This window comes from Diorhabda sublineata, chromosome 2 (genome assembly GCF_026230105.1).
Source record: "Diorhabda sublineata isolate icDioSubl1.1 chromosome 2, icDioSubl1.1, whole genome shotgun sequence".
Lineage (NCBI taxonomy): Eukaryota > Metazoa > Arthropoda > Insecta > Coleoptera > Chrysomelidae > Diorhabda > Diorhabda sublineata.
Window position 1 is genome coordinate 9,622,395 of NC_079475.1, and position 17,510 is coordinate 9,639,904.

At 33.2% G+C, this 17,510-nt stretch overlaps 2 protein-coding genes across 2 annotated transcripts in view; one reads left to right on the plus strand and one right to left on the minus strand.

Moving 5' to 3' along the window:
• LOC130440591 (hemicentin-1) overlaps nt 1-17,510 on the minus strand; it is a 304,911-nt gene that overhangs the window by 210,742 nt on the left and 76,659 nt on the right. The gene's annotated exons all lie outside the window — the stretch shown is intronic.
• On the plus strand, nt 708-15,049 carry LOC130440816 (lysosomal acid glucosylceramidase-like). Its single transcript, XM_056774165.1, has 9 exons — nt 708-804; nt 5,477-5,807; nt 6,611-6,773; nt 8,190-8,474; nt 10,493-10,606; nt 11,236-11,380; nt 13,537-13,607; nt 14,595-14,872; nt 14,933-15,049. The coding sequence occupies exons 1-9, from the start codon at nt 768-770 to the stop codon at nt 15,027-15,029; spliced, it is 1,521 nt and encodes a 506-aa protein (XP_056630143.1). The 5' UTR covers nt 708-767; the 3' UTR covers nt 15,030-15,049.

Below are 17,510 nucleotides of genomic sequence, written 5' to 3' on the forward strand. Positions count from 1 at the left end.
GTAAACCAATTCAATTCTTCCCCATTTTAATTTTTTCTTTAAGTAAGTAGCACCATGTTCGACAGTAGTTAAATTAGGAACTTTTATTGTTTTCAATACCTTTGTCTTTAATTTTTCACTTTCAATTTTTCCCATAGTTTGCATTCCTGGCAAAAATTATCTAATAACTTCATTTTGTTATGCCTCTTTTCTATAAAAATTTTCACTCGCCTCGCTCATATGATATTTTCAATTTCTGAGTAAATTACGTGACTCTCAGTTGACTGGTTTTTAAAATTAATCAAACAAATTGCTAGGGGCAGTTGGTTACTCTCTATCATCGGACCTTTTTACGCTAAGTTAACTTCGTACGTATTCAACATATATTGATTGAAATTAATAAATTTCTGAGGGAATTTATGGAAGATGAAGACGAGATAATCAATTTTTGATAAGTTTACATCAGATGATGAATTATTTAATGGTTAAAATTTTTTAATCATGCAATTTCTATCCATATTTTGGAAAAGGAGTTTTGTTATTAGTCAAGAAAAATGTTCATGTTGAAGTAAATCGAAAAATGAAAGTCAATGCAGGAGTGGATAAACTGATTAGGTGCAAATAGGTATACATACTCCAATTGTTTATCAATTCAGTGAATAAATAGAAATATATTTTTTTAATACTTGATACTGAAATTATCTTATCTTACATTATTGTTAATTGGAATTCAATTTAATTTTAGAATTAGTTAACCATAGTGTGTTGTTTATTACAGAGATTGGAAAATGGTGTCAATAATAATCCGCTTCATATTTTTAGTTGGTAACTATATCAATTTATATTTTATTAATATAAAAACACAGAATTTTTCCTTTCTATTTACATGAAACGTTCACAAAATTTGTCCATAATTCGATTACTGTTGGATTTACAAAAAAATGTTTAATAGAAGATTATAGAACTTATAAAACACGTCCAATGTATCCTCGGACATTAGTGAGGATTTTTGATATAGCGCATGTGGATTCATCATATTATCACGAAATAACCTCTAACCTCTACAGTTTTCTACGTAATTGTATTTAAAAAACGTTGTACTTGACTTTATATTCATAAATATTAAGAATGAACTTTTAAACAAAGCATAGACATTTGACACGTCTAGACAATATTTATGTGTCCATATTATTTATCACGAACGAAACTACGAGGTCTGGCTATTAAATAACGGCATGCGCGCCTGGAGGGCGCCCTAGATGAGTAGTGCGTTCGGTATCCAGATATCCAGGCACGTCCCAAAACACGTTTCCGTCACTATAGTAGTATTTGTGTAGTAGCGATTTGAAACGAACGTGTTTTTTCTCGTGCCTAAAAACAGGAGCAAAGTATCTATCTCAAATTTCTCGTTAAATTGAAAAAAACTTCGACTGAATACCACGAATTATTGCAAAAGGCCTAATGGGACAATTCTCTATCTCGTGCGCGTGTTTTTGAGTGGTGTAAGAGCTTTAGTGAGGGCCGAGAGAGCACTGAAGATGACAAGCGCCCAGGTCGCCCTGTGACTGTTTCAACTCCGGAAACGGTGACCAAAATGTGCGTGCAGATCATCGAATGAGCATCCAGATTATTGCCGAGGCTGTAAACGCCAATAAAGGAACGGCTAGAAACATTTTACACGAGGAATTACACATGACGAAAGTGCGAAGTTGTTGACAAAAAATCTCACTCCTGACCAAAACCTCTTGCTTCAACGGATCTACCTAGATTTCCTTGAAAGGTTAGAAAAGTTAGAAAAAGATCTGCTTTGAGAGTGTCCCGATTTAAGTCGATGGAAACGGTAAAGCAGAAAACGGCAGAGCTCCTCAAGGCACTCACCAAAGAAGACTTCCAGTACTTCTTCGATCAATGGAAAAAAACTATTGAAAGGTAACTTTTTCGTTAGCAGTCTCGTTATTTGAAAGCTGGATCTCAAGGTTTCTTAAGTACTTGATAATTATAAGGACGCTAAATAGAAAATAATACAACAACTTTTCAAATATTTCTCTCTAGTTATGTAAAGAGGCACACACTATCCATCTTTCAGTTAATTTAAAATAAAAGTCTTAACAGTATAAACACTCTGCGTCCTCTTCATTAACTGAATCTGAAGAATCAGATTGTGTGTTAAATTTAGATATTTCCTTTTTGACAATGTCTCTTTTTCTATATTTCTTGGATTCTTTTTAACGACGTTTTTCTCATGCTCTGAAGATATTTTTTTTGTCTGTTCCACTTTTTGGACCTTTTTGGTGACGCGATTTTCTTCAACTCGTCTAAATGTGGTGATGGACTGACAATTGCTGTTTTCTCTTGGGAGCTCTTTACTTGTTCCGTTCAACTTCCGAAATGGGCAACACATTTTTTTGAGACACTGTTGGATATGATCTGCTTTTCACTGCTATATCTGTCATTCAACAGCATTTTGGTAGATTGGACTATCCATCACGCGTCCATCGAAAATATTGAAATAAATGCAGCTCCAAATAAAGAAGGAATTCAAAATGATATCACCACTATTCAAGATTAGATCTCATCCACTTCATTGTAAACGCTAACAAGTCTCATTAGAGTAACATCTAAGGGTTGAATGCGTCAAGAGCAGAGGGAATGAAAAAAATAAAATCACTTCATTATCTCGGTACAAGAGAGGCAATAGTCGCAACACAGGTCCTTGTACAGAACTGCTATGACCAAAGAAAAAATGTTTGTCTATGCTTCATAGACTACGAAAAAGCTTTCGATAAAGTTCAAAATCACAAACTTATGCAGCTCCTTAAAAAATTGGATATGGACGAAAAAGACATTCGTTGTAACGAAAATCTGTACTGGCACCAAAAAGCGCAAGTCAAAGTAAATCATGGTCTAACTGAGCAAGTTCGGATTCGCAGAGGAGTACGTCAAGGTTGTATATTGTCGCCGCTCCTGTTTAATATATACTCTGAAGCCATCTTTCGAGAGTCACTTGAAGATAGAGACATTGAGATCAAAGTCAATGGAGTCTGGGTCAACAACATACGTTACGCCGATGACACAGTATTGATTACAGATAATATAGATGACCTACAGCAACTAATTAATATAGTAGGCGGACATAGCCAAAACATGGGATTAAACATCAACATCAAAAAAACTAAATTCATGATTATCACTAGGGAAGCGAATACGCTTAGAAAATCTAGAGTAACATTTAATGGAAAACCTATAGAACGGGTAGAAAAATTTAAATATCTAGGAACATGGCTCTATGAGGAATGGTCTTCGGATGGTGAAATAGAATGCCGAATTGAACAAGCTCGAAGTACATTCATAAAATTTAAAAATGTATTTACATGTACCGACTTTGATCTTGATCTTAGACTGAGACTTGTGCGGTGCTACGTTTGGTCAGTGCTTCTTTACGGGATGGAGGGTTAGACCTTTAAGGTGAAAAACATCAACAAATTAGAAGCATTCGAAATGTGGGTATATCGTAGAATCCTGAAGATACCATGGACTGCTAAAGTGAGGAATGAGAATATTCTCAGGCGTATCAATAAAGACCGTGAACTTTTTAACATCGTGAAAAAACGAAAGATTACATATCTTGGCCATATAATGCGAGGCCATAAATATCAATTCCTTCAGCTGATAGTCGAGGGCAAGATTGAAGGTTTAAATAGGATTGGGACGGAAGAGGATGTCATGGTTACGGAACGTGAGGCAGTGGACGGGTATACAAGATATTCAGACATTGATCCATACCGCTAGAGATACAGAGGCCATGAAAAATGTGGTCGCGAACATCCATTAATGGATAAGCATTAAAAGAAGAAGAATGAGATCAATATTCTTGTAGATGTAGATTCGTTGTAGATTTTGAGTAAAATTATCAACGTTTTGAACTATGCTAAGAAATTTTCTGATGCTACTCAATAAGTTAAACTTATTTCAACTCATCCTCTAGGTGTTGTTTTCACGTGGAGGTGGCATATAATTCCTACTACCATACACTGGAAGTGATAATATCTATTTACCGCTCTCTTTTTGTCACTGAAATTTCAGAATGACTTTTGAGATTCATTGTGATTCCCGTCAAATGTCAAATCGTTGCCGGCCATTTCGCGATCTTTGTTTAATTTGTGGAGAATATTATTTCTAGTTGTTAACTTGTATCTAATCGACGAGTTTCTTTCATAAATAAACCAAATAGATCTTTCTCCATATCTTAGGATAGGTTACCAATATTTATTTTAGTACACTTAATTGAGATGAAGTTGAATCTGAATCCAGATAGCAGGTCATATCAATGAATCTAGGGATCTTCCTTTGAGAACTCCTACAGTGAGAAGGAAATTGATAGAAACCGACCATTTTGTAAGGATAATAGTGAAGAAATCTTCTTTTAAGACCTCAAAATTAAATTAATAGGTTGTAGTGGGCTAAGAAACATGAAAATTAGACGCCTAAAGAGTCAGAGAGAATGTTATAAAGTGATGAGTCAAAACTTTTGGTGTTTGGGCTCAGGAAAAGGACGAGTATTAGTTCCATATATATTCCCGACTGTAAAAACACGGCGGAGGCTGGGTGATGGTTTCATGATTTGTTTTGGACGAAGGTCGACTGGAAACTTGGTAAACATTGAAAGGATTTTGGGGAAAAAAAACGAAGGATTTAACTTCCAGTATGACAACAATCCCAATCATTCTTCAAAGCGTAAAGATTATTTGTCTTGGGTAAAATTGGATAGAAAAGTCATCAATCAATGTCCTACTTTCTAATCACATGTTTGGAATATTCTGATGAGAGATTGGAGCCAAATACACGACGATTATTTGCCGAAATTGTAACACAGATGCCAAAATTGTGCAACGGAATACTCTATTCTGTTATATATCACGACAACTATAGGTTTGGCAAAGACTTTTGACTGGTAATGTGGAAATAACTAGTAAAGTGAGAGACAGTGTCAATGTTCTCGTTAATTTTGTTTTTCTGTACATAGGATGATCTTCTGTTACAGATAAATGTTTTAAGTTACATTTTTAATATCAATATGTGAATTACAACACTGATATTTTCAATAATTTCTCTAACAATTTGGCAAATTCATTCGAATCGAGTTGTGTATTCCCAGAGCAGACCAGAAGGAATTGAAGCAGAAGAGTTCAAATAAACCAATATAGCAAAAAATACGTGAAAGAAAACTGGATTAGAATTCCACAAAAATAAGAGATTTTCACTTTTATTGAATTCAAACTTAGATCTACGAACATTGGAATTATTGAAGTACTAATTCAGATAATTGATATAATACTGATAATGTAGAAGTGGATATGTATCTAAATAGATAGAATGTTTATATAGAGATTGAGAGTTTCAAAAGGAATACCTACATTTTTTATTTATCAATAATATTTCAAGTAGTTTGAATTTTTTTGTTGCATATATACTTAACTTTATCTTGACATTTTTTCAGGAATTCATATAATATCTGCCGAAAGTTGCATAGCGAAAGATTTTGGTAACGGTTCTCCTATTTGTGTTTGTAATTCTACTCACTGTGATACTTTGGAAAGTATCGCAAAAGTAAGTGCACCAAACTATATTGGATATGCTTCAAATAAAGAAGGACTAAGATTTGCAAAAGAAAACGGCAAATTTGAAACATCGAAAGATGATGCCAAAAATATCATTTCAATTGGAACAGAAACGTTTCAAGAGATATTTGGTTTCGGAGGCGCATTCACAGATTCAACTGGTTTTAACATCAAATCACTGACAGAAGACCTTCAAGAGAAAATTTTGAGGTAATCTCAACACATCCGGTTATCTAATCAATTTATAATTCATATTTCACAAAAAAAATGGAAATTTAACGGAATTTGCCAATTTCCAAGTTAATTCTACCTATAAATGATATATTCATGAGCTATTCCATACCATCATTCCTAACCTAACCTCACAACTTTTTATGTCTCTCATCAATCACTTTAATTCCGATAAAAGTTTTTCTATCAATATGAGACCTTCTTCTTCATCTATTATGGTTTATTCTTTAGAATCAGCTTTTCACAAAATGGAGATCTACAATATTATAATTATATTAATGGTTAAAAAACAAAATGGAGTCGAGATGAACACAATTTATATGAAAGAAAAACTGAGTGGGCGAATATAGAAATGAAGAGATTTAAATAACAAAAGTAGAGAAAATAACAAAGAAAATATTGGAAAAACAGTTGAATTGGTGAGAAAATATCATCAGAATGAAGTGAAGTAAAAATAGATAGACTCATAGATAGAAAGATTGAGGTAACAACATAAAATGTAAAGAGGAGAGAAGAATAGAAACATTGGATACATGAGGAATGAAATTTTCCTCCAGCACGTAAAAAAGTGAACGAAGAAAAAAGAGAAAGAAGAAAATTTTATTTTTTCGTTTACGTCTCCAATCTCTAATTCTATAACTTTTCTGTTCGTCTCTACATTAGCTGTTATTTTCTACTCCATCAAATGATAATTTGAGTTTTTTTATCTAAAATTTTTCATCTAAAAACTGAAGGAATGTTGTTTTGCTAATATTCATATAATTCGTACTAATTTACTCCAGAGCGTACTACACCGAAGAAGGACTTGAATATAATACTGGGAGAGTCCCAATAGGAGGAACTGACTTTTCTACTCACGGGTATTCATACTGCGATACTGAAAATGATGAACCAGATCCAGAATTGAAACACTTCAATCTAACACAAGATGATTATGATTATAAGGTAGGAAAAATCGATAATAACATGATGATTCGATATAACCGATAAATCGTATTTATTATTTGGACGTTCTCTTATTCTATTGTACCATTTTGGTTGGACACATATCACATATTATTTTTGTACTGTGAAAAAACTTATAATTGTAATTCAATATAGTTATAAACAAGTAATAAATAGAAATGAAAACTCTGAAAAATTACACAATTGATAGAAAGAAATATCATATTCAGTTTGATTCAAAAATCAAATAATTTTGAATCTACTTCGTTGTAAATTAGCTTCGTTATAAGTTTTACATAATGATCGATGTAATTTAATCAGATGTATGTTTTTTGCTGGTTTTTTGTTACTTTATCAAAAAAAAAACAGTAAATAAAACCAAATTTCGATACAGTTACTATGAAAAGTGTTTGATGTGTGCAAGCCTACATTTTTTGATGAATTTCGTGTTTAAAAAAAACTGGGTTTTGTTTATTTTCCTTTGACGCTGTTGGGATTATTTACGCTGAGTATATCACAAGAGGATTTGAACTAAATACCACTGAATTGTATGAAAATAATATCGTGATATCAGTGATACTCATTCAACAAAAATTTTACAGAAACATTTTATATAATTTAATAGATAGTATAATCTTTATAATCCTCGCTTGCATCTCCTCCTTTAATGCCGAGTCTTCAAAATATATGCAAGATTTGTAGCATCATTGTTATCAACAAATGCAAATAGACATATAGTCCAGGGGTCATGTACTTTTGCCCGGACAGAATTAGAAAATTAATGATATTTTAGTGGATTGTTTTCGAATAAATCTAGTCTGTGCTCGAGTGGAGGTGGCCACCCCGATCTAGCACAGTCTTTTTCGTCAAAGAAACTCGGATTAAGCTTCCCTCGGTATCCCCGAACAATATCCCAACATTTCTAATCAATTTTGTACAGGATAACTGCTATACTGTCGAGAGCTCCATTTCTTGAGAAATCGGATTTTGTTGAAGTTTCAATTTTTCCTTATAAATTGCGAACTGTTCGTTCTACAGCGTTGAGGTTGTGCTTAAATTGAAGCTAAATGCTCTACAACTTCATGAAAATTATAAAAAGCTGTCTTTCGGGACTTATTAGAACTACAAAGCTGCGATTAGTCTTAAACGATATCGATTTTCATATACTTTAAAAAGGTTTGGTCTATCTTTTTTGGTAGGATGCATAGTTTGGGAGTTATAAGCCAAAAACTGAAACAAGTACGAAAAAATCGTGATTTTTCGGCCACCTCCACTCGAGGTGGCCGAAATTATTGATAATTTCGAGGTAAAAAGATCTTTTCTTTGTGAAAATACCGCGTTTACTGCTGACTCAATAGATCACGTTTTGAGTTAAACTCAATAACTAAGCAATAAATAACTTTCTTTCTATTCCAGATTCCAGTGATCCAGAAAGCTCAAGAACTCACCAAAGGTGAATTAAAACTTTTCGGTGCCGCCTGGATCGCTCCGGATTGGATGAAAACAGTCCCAGGTGTTTTGGCACGAAATTCATTTATCAAAGAAGAAATGTATCAATCATGGGCCGATTATGTTAAAAAATTCTTAGATTTTTATAAAAAAGAAGGCATCAGTTTCTGGGGTGTATCAACTGGAAATGAACCAACGACAGATTTGTTTCCCAATAAAGTACCAAGTATCGCATGGTATTCAGAGCAAATGGTATCTAAATATTTTAATATAAAGGATCAATTCATCATATTTCACAGTAATCTATAGGTGAAGTGAATGGAGGAAGTTCAAAGTATGAAACTTCTTATTATTTCGAAAGTTGCTGGTAGGGAAATTTGATAACAATTTAGATACTATATTATATGTTTTCTATCACAAAACTATATTTGAAGAAATCGTGCTAGCAGATTTTGAGATGATTGAGGTGCTTCAAAACTTGCGGTTCTGAGCATCATATTAAATGTATGCTGATCTCCAGCGAATTGACAACACGATTATTACAATCCATCATTTTCACAATTACAGAAAATCGTAGTCATCACCATTTCTTATTCTTAACCTCGGATAGTTCTTGATAAGTGACCGTGACCGGAGTTGATAGCTCGATCCAATACCACCATAGAATTTGAATCCATTTTTGGATCCGTTGGTCATATTCGTACTGAACACAATATTTATTGCTACTACTACTACGCGTGCTTCGATAATAAATGTCTTGTTCAGTCTCTCGATGTAAACTGATAGTCACTAATTTGACCTAACTATACAGGATGTTCCAGGACTTGATGCAAAGAATTTGGAAGTTAATAGATCATATGAAAATAATGCTGTGTTTTTGTTTAAAAAATTTTTTTTGCTATCTTTTGATAGTATAGGCTGTAAATGATAACTGATTATTAACCATTAGGCATGAGACGCCGCTGGCCTTCAGATAGTAGTTTAGAATTATATATTATGTCAAAGTTACTACAAAGATCTACGTGATCATTCATTGAAAATGCGTAATGTCCTAATGTATAATTTAGAAAATACACTTAAATTTAAGTTTTGATTTCGCTGCTTTTGAGGCATATAAGTATGAAAAAATGTTTTTTCGTATAGAAATATCATTTTCACGTCATCTACTCACTCCCAAATTTCTTGCATCAAGTCTCGGAGCACCCGGCATATGAACTTGGACATTTGCTCTTTAACTATTAACAGTGTTTTTATTTTGACCTTAATATAAAATCTATTTTGAATGTTAATGGTCCCAAATTATGGGAATATCACTTTATTTATCATACTATCATTACTTTTTGCTCAAATCTTTGTTTTCTTGCACTATCGGAAAACGTGAAATGAAATTACAGATATGTTACTGAAAATATCTTTTAAATATTATAAAAATACCTTTGATCAGCTTTTCATCTAGGAATTATTCAAAATCTATAATCTTCTCAATAATCCGGAGATTAGTGCTTTAAAAAATTTTAGACCACCAAAACAAAAGTTTTCCAGCTTCACTTTCCGAAAACTCCAGTAAAATATGTACCTTCCATCAATTACTGTATTTGAATACCATTAAATATTTTTCTTTCCGACTTTTCCATATGCAATTTCGGATTTTTTTACGAATCGTCTTACTTGTCCAAAGCTGTGACAAGCTGATATGTGATGTTGGAAGTATGATTTTGATTCTGATTAGCAAATGCTCACCATCATCACATTGATTTCACAGACATGTCAAACATCGATCATTTTTTTTATTTTTCATCGAAAGGGCGATTGGAATTGGTGCAATGTCATTTCAATTGTGCAGTAAGTGCAGTAAGATGCATTTCAAACTTCTTTCCTAACTTTCTCATAGAAAAGCGCCACTTGATTGATTTGTATTTTTCTAAATCCATTTCTAGAAGTAACTCCGACATATACCACCAACAAAAAACATTAACATTATGAATTTTGCAGCAGTTTGCAATAGTTGGATTGAATGTTTGAAAATTTAATGATCAAAGTTGAATAAATTGTGGTAAAAATCCTTTTTTAAATCACTTATATGATATATTTATCGCAAATTATTCAAAAACGAAGAGTTTCCCAGAAAAATTATAAATCAGACTCCTTGAATATTTTGTCGAAGTAAATTCATAGAAATGTGAATAGATCACCAAGTATCAATAATCAGTTTTTCACATGGCCTGTATCTTTATATGGACTAAAAAATTGATTATGTTGTAATTTCTTAGAAAAAATGGATCCGTGAAAATTTAGGACCAACAATGAGATCATCAGATCATTCAGACATCAAGATTATGGCCAATGACGATTCCATAATGTCATTACCAAGTTTGATAGAACAGGTAAGTATATTGAATTTTAAGATTACCTTTTCAATTATTGCAGCTTTTATAATATCATTTTTTCCCTTATTCTGTCATTTCTTGTCTTATATTCCATGGATTAATCCGCTCAAGTAAGAAAGCGTATCGAAGACCAAGAAAGTTTTTGGTAGATTGTTAATTTGAAGATCGGATTGCTTATGGAGGTGGTTCCTGCATGATGTGGGGTACAATTTATATAAGAGCGCGAACCAACTCTGTGTTTATGTAAGAAGAGGTTTAATAGCTGATAGATTTGGTACCTTACGTCGACTATATTGGAGTATTTACCTTTATGCAGGACAATCAAGTCGGTTTTCGTTTTATGGAGTGGCCAGCATACAGTCCCGACCTATATATGATAGAACATTTATTGGATCTGCAGAAATAAAAGTTCAGGCTAGACTTCCCGCCCCAATCTCGATCTCAAAGTTTATTGTTGGAGTAAAAGAAGGGTGTCAAGTTTTAAATTGTCAAAAACCCTATTTATGTTGAATTCAAAACTTTACAGTGGGCATATTTATATGAAAACAAAGGAATATAATTGAATTTAATCATTTTTCATATATAAGGTCCATGTCTTCTTACTGTGTTAATTACAATTGTTTCAGTTGTTTTCGGATGAGCAAGTTAAGAAATATGTCGATGGTACCGCAGTTCATTGGTATATGGACAATTTAATCAATGCCAACGTTTTGAACGAAACTCACAATGAATTCCCAGATAAATTTATTTTATATACAGAAGCATGCAACGGTGAGTACTTTCATGAAACTTTCCTTGATTTTCTGATCGAAACAATGTTTATTTTGTGAATGTACTTCGTCTGTGATCAATTGCATAGGAAATGATTTCATAGAAATAACGTGGAAGCGTGTGTGGATTGGGCACCTTGGTGGAAAAAAGTGAGATAGATAAAGAAGTTATTAAAAAAACATACGATGAATCTCACAGAGTAAGATGTTTGGTTCATATAAAAATGATGCTGAAAAGAGGAAACTGAAGAACAAATGCTGGAAGCAGTCTTGGAAGATATTAGAAAGGTAAAACCGAATTTGAAAGCTAGAGTCCAGAATTTAACATGTGGAAAAGATTCATGCGAAAAGTAATATGTGTCATGGGCCTTGAAGGCCTCTACTACTAGTAATATTTTGTATTTTTTTCCAAATTTGAGGAAATCGTCAAAGTCTATTCATCGAAGAAATATAGAAAACTAAAGCAATGATAAGTACGTGATCATCACGTGAACATCTTGATCAAAACGACCGGTATTGGTCCACATTAAAGACATAATATATGGCATTCGGCATCGTATTATCGACTGCAGTGTGATTGTTTATTTTTGTTTGTCTGCGTAATTTTCTTAAACATGTCTGACAGGTCATCATTGTTAAATCCGTCCTGTTTATCCGAGGCACAACCTTGGTTCTATGAGTGGTGATGTATTTAAAGTCCTCAGATAGGGTGATAGCCTGGTCTGAACACTCTCTCCTCCTTTTCCGGGCTTGGGACCGGCAACAGAGTCATTGAGCTACTCAGTCCACCCGGTCGACCCCGAAAAAGATAATAACGATAATATAACTTAAAAGCACAACAAAGGAAAGAAACAGGCAGAATTGCCTATAGAAAAAATAGAAGAAGAAGAATATGTCTGATAGGGATACAGTTAATGAAGTTGTTGACATTAGTTACCAAGGTAATGCTGACAAGACTGTTGAAGACGTCATTACTAAAAAGGCAAATATTTCGGAAATGTCTTCTTCAAGTGTCTATCGAATCGTTCGCTAATCATTCAATAACCGACTCAAAAAATTATACATCAAGAAAAAATATTAACAATTCAATCGATGAAAAGTTTTTCTTTCAAAATGAATTACCTACAATGGATAATCCCATTGAGTTGATATGAAACACTATGCCGCACCATAAGATAAAACATTGGAATTTTCTGACTTTAAAAAATATTTCTTTACAAAGCTTATCATAGAATTACAGCTGATGAGTGAAAAATATTATACGACATGTCCAGAAAAAGGTTGAAACCAAAATGTGGAATAAAAACATTGTTATTGATTTGCAACTTGAGCTCTCTATTATAATATCACTTCAATGTTTCAATACACATATTTCCAAACTTTTAAATGAATGACGTTCATTTTGTATCTATTCCAAACCCGTTTACATAATATATTTTTGTAATACTATAAAAATGAATTGATGTTCGTTGGTCTAGTTCAAACTCGAAATTGGTTTTCTCCAAATCAGTCGACACTGTTATGAACCAGGATCATCAACCTCGACTGTGCAATGGAACAAGACTGGCTGTGAAAAAAAATGATGAATAACGTCATTGAGGCAACAATCATAAAGGGAAAATACAAAAATCCTGCGTATACCGATTATTCCAACGGATTTACAATTTCCGGTACGTCTGGCATTTGCGATGAATAAATCGCTAGGCGCAATCGTTGGAGGTTTGCAGAATCAACTTGGAGTTTCCCTGTTTCACGCATGGACAATGAGGTATAAGTCACGTGAAAACAGTCGTTTTTGTTTATTCGCGCATCACAAAACAAAAAATATAGTTTATTATAAAGCTTTGAATTGATTAACAGACTGTATTCGAACTGTGCGTGTCTGTCAATATCAAATTGAAATATTAATTGCCAGTTTTTCACGAAATCTCTGTTTAGTAAGTAATAAACATCATGAGTAATTATTCGAAAATAATAATAAAACAGAGCATTTTTCTCATTTTTTCAAATAAGTTTCCTTTTGTTCGTTTTAAGTTCATTTTATACAAAAGTTCAGGTCTTTTATTTATCAATTGAGGCAGTACAAAGTCTGCCGGGTCATCTAGTATGAAATAAAATTTAATGTAATCAAATCCTAATATCAATTCTTTATCTCAGGTTACATTATAAATCGCCCTATTTTGGGAAGCTGGGACGGAGCAGAAAGTTACGCCAGTAATATTATTAGAGTAAGTATGTATGTGGGTTCACTAGGACTGGTTAAGAGAACCATAAGTAGACTAATAAAAATCTGCGAGATGTTAGTATAAAACAATTTCATTTACTATTATTTTTTCTTATCTTTCGATAAAGTTATTAAACGTGAACATGTCAACCAAAAGCGTGAAAGACAAAATGTCAAATAAATTAATTATTTAAAGATAAACTTTATTAGCCGTATTCTACATTCTTATCAGAAGGTTTCTTTTGTTCTAACGGAAGAGTATTGGGTGTGATTGTAAAGCAATAAATTATTATGAAAAATGATGTAATTGGAAAATGATATATAATCGGTTCCACAATCCAATAGGAATAGTAACCGTTCAAGATCTCTTTAACTAATTTTTTGTGGTGAGTCAATCCACGTTCTGATCATTTTTATGTTTCTTCTTCCGCGGCTTCTTCCACTGTTTGTCTCCATTTTTTCCCGCCTAGGATCCCAATCTGTTATTTTTCTAGCTTCACCATTACTTTTCGTTCTATCAATTGGGGATTTATAAATCTGCTGATAGTCTCTTCATAATGTTATGGCCCACGTATTCTTATCATTTTTCTTTCTAAAGTATCAAGTTTTTCTTCATTAGCTTTTGTTAGATACATTGTTTCTTCTCCTCAGGTTACTGTCGGCTGTTTTGTAGATTTTGAGTTCTTTAGTACATCCACCTTTTTTTTGCAAAACAATAGAAACTGTAGATTAATGATGAGGTCTTTAGACTTCTAGGATCCTTTGAATATTTCCATTTTCCTGGTTAGGCTACGCAAAGCAAAAATAGTTGACTTTTGAACTTTGGCATGCACATTAATCTCTATACATAAAGACCTCGTTTAGCAGCACTTTTCTTATATGTAAATCAATAATTATTTCCATAATTTTGGAATAGAAGGACGGTAGGACTTAGCTCATGAGCTGAATGTCTCTCGAGGATATAAGATTTAAAACTTTCATTAATTTCCAGAATTTGAATCATTGGTCTATAGGATGGACAGATTGGAATATGGCACTAAATATGGAAGGTGGACCAACGTGGACCACAAATTACGTCGACTCACCGATAATTGTGAATGCTGAGGAAAATGAATTTTATAAACAACCATATTTTTATGCTCTAGGGCATTTTTCGAAGTTTTTCACTAGAAATTCTGTCCGCTTACAAGTAACTGCAGATGTATCTAGTGTCGAGGTCGCTGCTGTGAAACGACCAGATAACGGAGTTGCAGTTGTTATACTGAATAAGTAAGTACAACTTTATTTTGATGATTTAGGTTCAATAGAGTTAGTATATTTATATTTTAGGAACAGCGAATCTGTGGACGTGACTCTTCGGAACGAAAAAGGAGATGCTACTCTTACTTTGACCGCTAAATCAATAAACTCTGTAATTTATTGGTAAATAAATCTATTTGTTTGAAACTTCTTTCTTTTAGTCTATGGAAGCTGAAAAAATTATTACACAAATAACAAGTATCTTAAAAAAGCTTTTTTTCATTTCAAATGCCGATTTTTTAAATAATTTGCCAATATTGTGACGTAAACAGTTTCGACTTGTTAATTTCTATATTCAAATGTGAGATTTATATTTAGAACATTTTCCCATAATGTACTTAGAGATAGTCTATTTTATAATGAAGTGCACAAAGTCTGGTATTTGCAGTTTAAAAATTTGCTACCACCATTAAAAAATTCACTGGTAGACAAAGAATTTTCTGATTCTAATCTGAAACTAAGCAGCACATTTTAGTAGAATGAATCTTTCTAAATATAAAAATTTCCAGAAAGGATCTGTAACCCCTTTTTTTTTGCTTTTTTTATTGCATCAGAAAGCCACATACAGAAGGGTCACATTCAATATTTAGGTTTTGTATTTGTAACATTCATCAAGCCCGACCAGCATTCTTGAGGTTTCGAAGATTGCTTACTTGTCCCGACTTTGATCCTACGTTCATGCTACGTTTGGTCTATGCTTCTCTACGGCATGGAAAGCTGGACATTGAAGACGACTGCGATTAACAAGTTGGAAGCTTTCGAGATGTGGCTGCACCGCAGAATCCTTAGATGTCTTGAAGGGCTAGATTGAAAAACTTAGAAATTCGAGATGCACCGGCAAACAACATGAATTATATGAATCAATTAAAAAGAGAAACACCTACGGATCGAAGGTAAAATAGAAGGAAATATAGGAATCGGAAAAAAATATCTTGGCTGCGAAATATTAGACAGTGGACAGGACTACACGATATACAATCCTTAATACACACCGCAAGGAATAGAGAAACGAACATCCATTAGTGGAAATGCATTGAAAGGAGAAAATTTGTAACACATTTTATTCTTCTTACAGAGGCTCATAACTTTCCTTTGAAAAACCAGTAGATATCAAACTTTGTAGTTAGATCCTATAGAGATTGGTATCGAATTTTCATTGTTCTGTATGTCGTGTCGCTGTCAGATTCCTAGGTGACAATCCTCAATGGGAATTGGAAAAATAGATTAGCAGCTAAGCGATTCAGTAAGTAGCTTAATTATTTAATTTCCTGTACCAAATTCCTGCGTGGTAAGCTTTTCTACAAATTTGTGGCCCAATAAAACGACCCTCGCTCAACTTCGATTCACTTGAGTATGGAACGAATTATCTCAGGTATCCGAAGCCTTCACGTTCATAATTCGTCGCTTTCACAAAGTTTATCAATAGTTCAAGTTTAATGTGAAGCGAAGGACATGTTCTTTATCTAGTGCATATAGTTACCATTTTGAGATGAAAGTTGAAATTGGGATATTTATGGCTTGATTTGTCTCATATATTCGTGCAATCCTACAAACTGGAACTGGATAAATTTTAATTCACAAAATATCTGTCAAGACGTTAACAGAACAAGCATCGATATCAAAACAGACAAATAAGGAGTTTTGCATATTGTACAATGTGGCGAGTGAGTTTCGCCCCTTAAGACGGGAAACAAGAAGTTTCGTAGTACCGAATCATGTACTACATCATTTGAATTTTTTGCCAAACAAATTGTTGTTATTTCCACAAATTCCCAGAACGGATTCCTGTGAATCGAAAGACCTTGTTATCATGTTTATCAATATCAAGTTATCAGGGAAGTATTCACTCAAAAATTCTCATTATCCCATAATCATCAACCCTTTCAGTTCCGCTATCCTCCAATTTTACAATACTGGCAGCTTAATGAATTTAAGTGTGACTTCTATTCCAACTGAACTCAAATAAATTATTTAATTATCTGTCACTGATAATGACTGGATTAGGTAAAAAAAGTAGCTGTATGCTTTTTCAGATAACAGAAATGTACCTCTTTCAATCGATTGCTTCCTTACAAAGTTTTGTTATTTATGTTAGGATCGCGTTTCTAATTAAACGACTTAAATTACACGTTTTTGATTGATCATATGTTGAAAGTAAATAAATTTCTCACAATATTCTGATCCACCAGCCGTCATACAGTATTTATCAAAAAATTACTTAGTAGATGAGTACCAATAGAATGGTCTGCAACAATTCAAGTCTTATACCTTCAAATTATTCTATATGCTCAATGAGAATCGGAGGTTAACGTTAATAGAATCATTATGAAACTTATTCTTAATGTTCAACAAGGATGTAGATTTTATAATCTGAATTTTGGGCCCTTAATTTAGCTGAAGTATTCTATATTATTTCGTTTCATATTGCAGCTCATTCATTGTAAACTTATTCTTTGAAGAATTCAAAATCGTAGACCCTTTGTGGATGTCGAGTGCATCTATTTTTTCTTTCATACACAAATTTTCCATCATAATTCTTCTCCTCGGCAATTGAATCTTCTCAAATATTTCCTCGAACGTCCTCTTCCATTTCTGTAGCTTGCCGAAT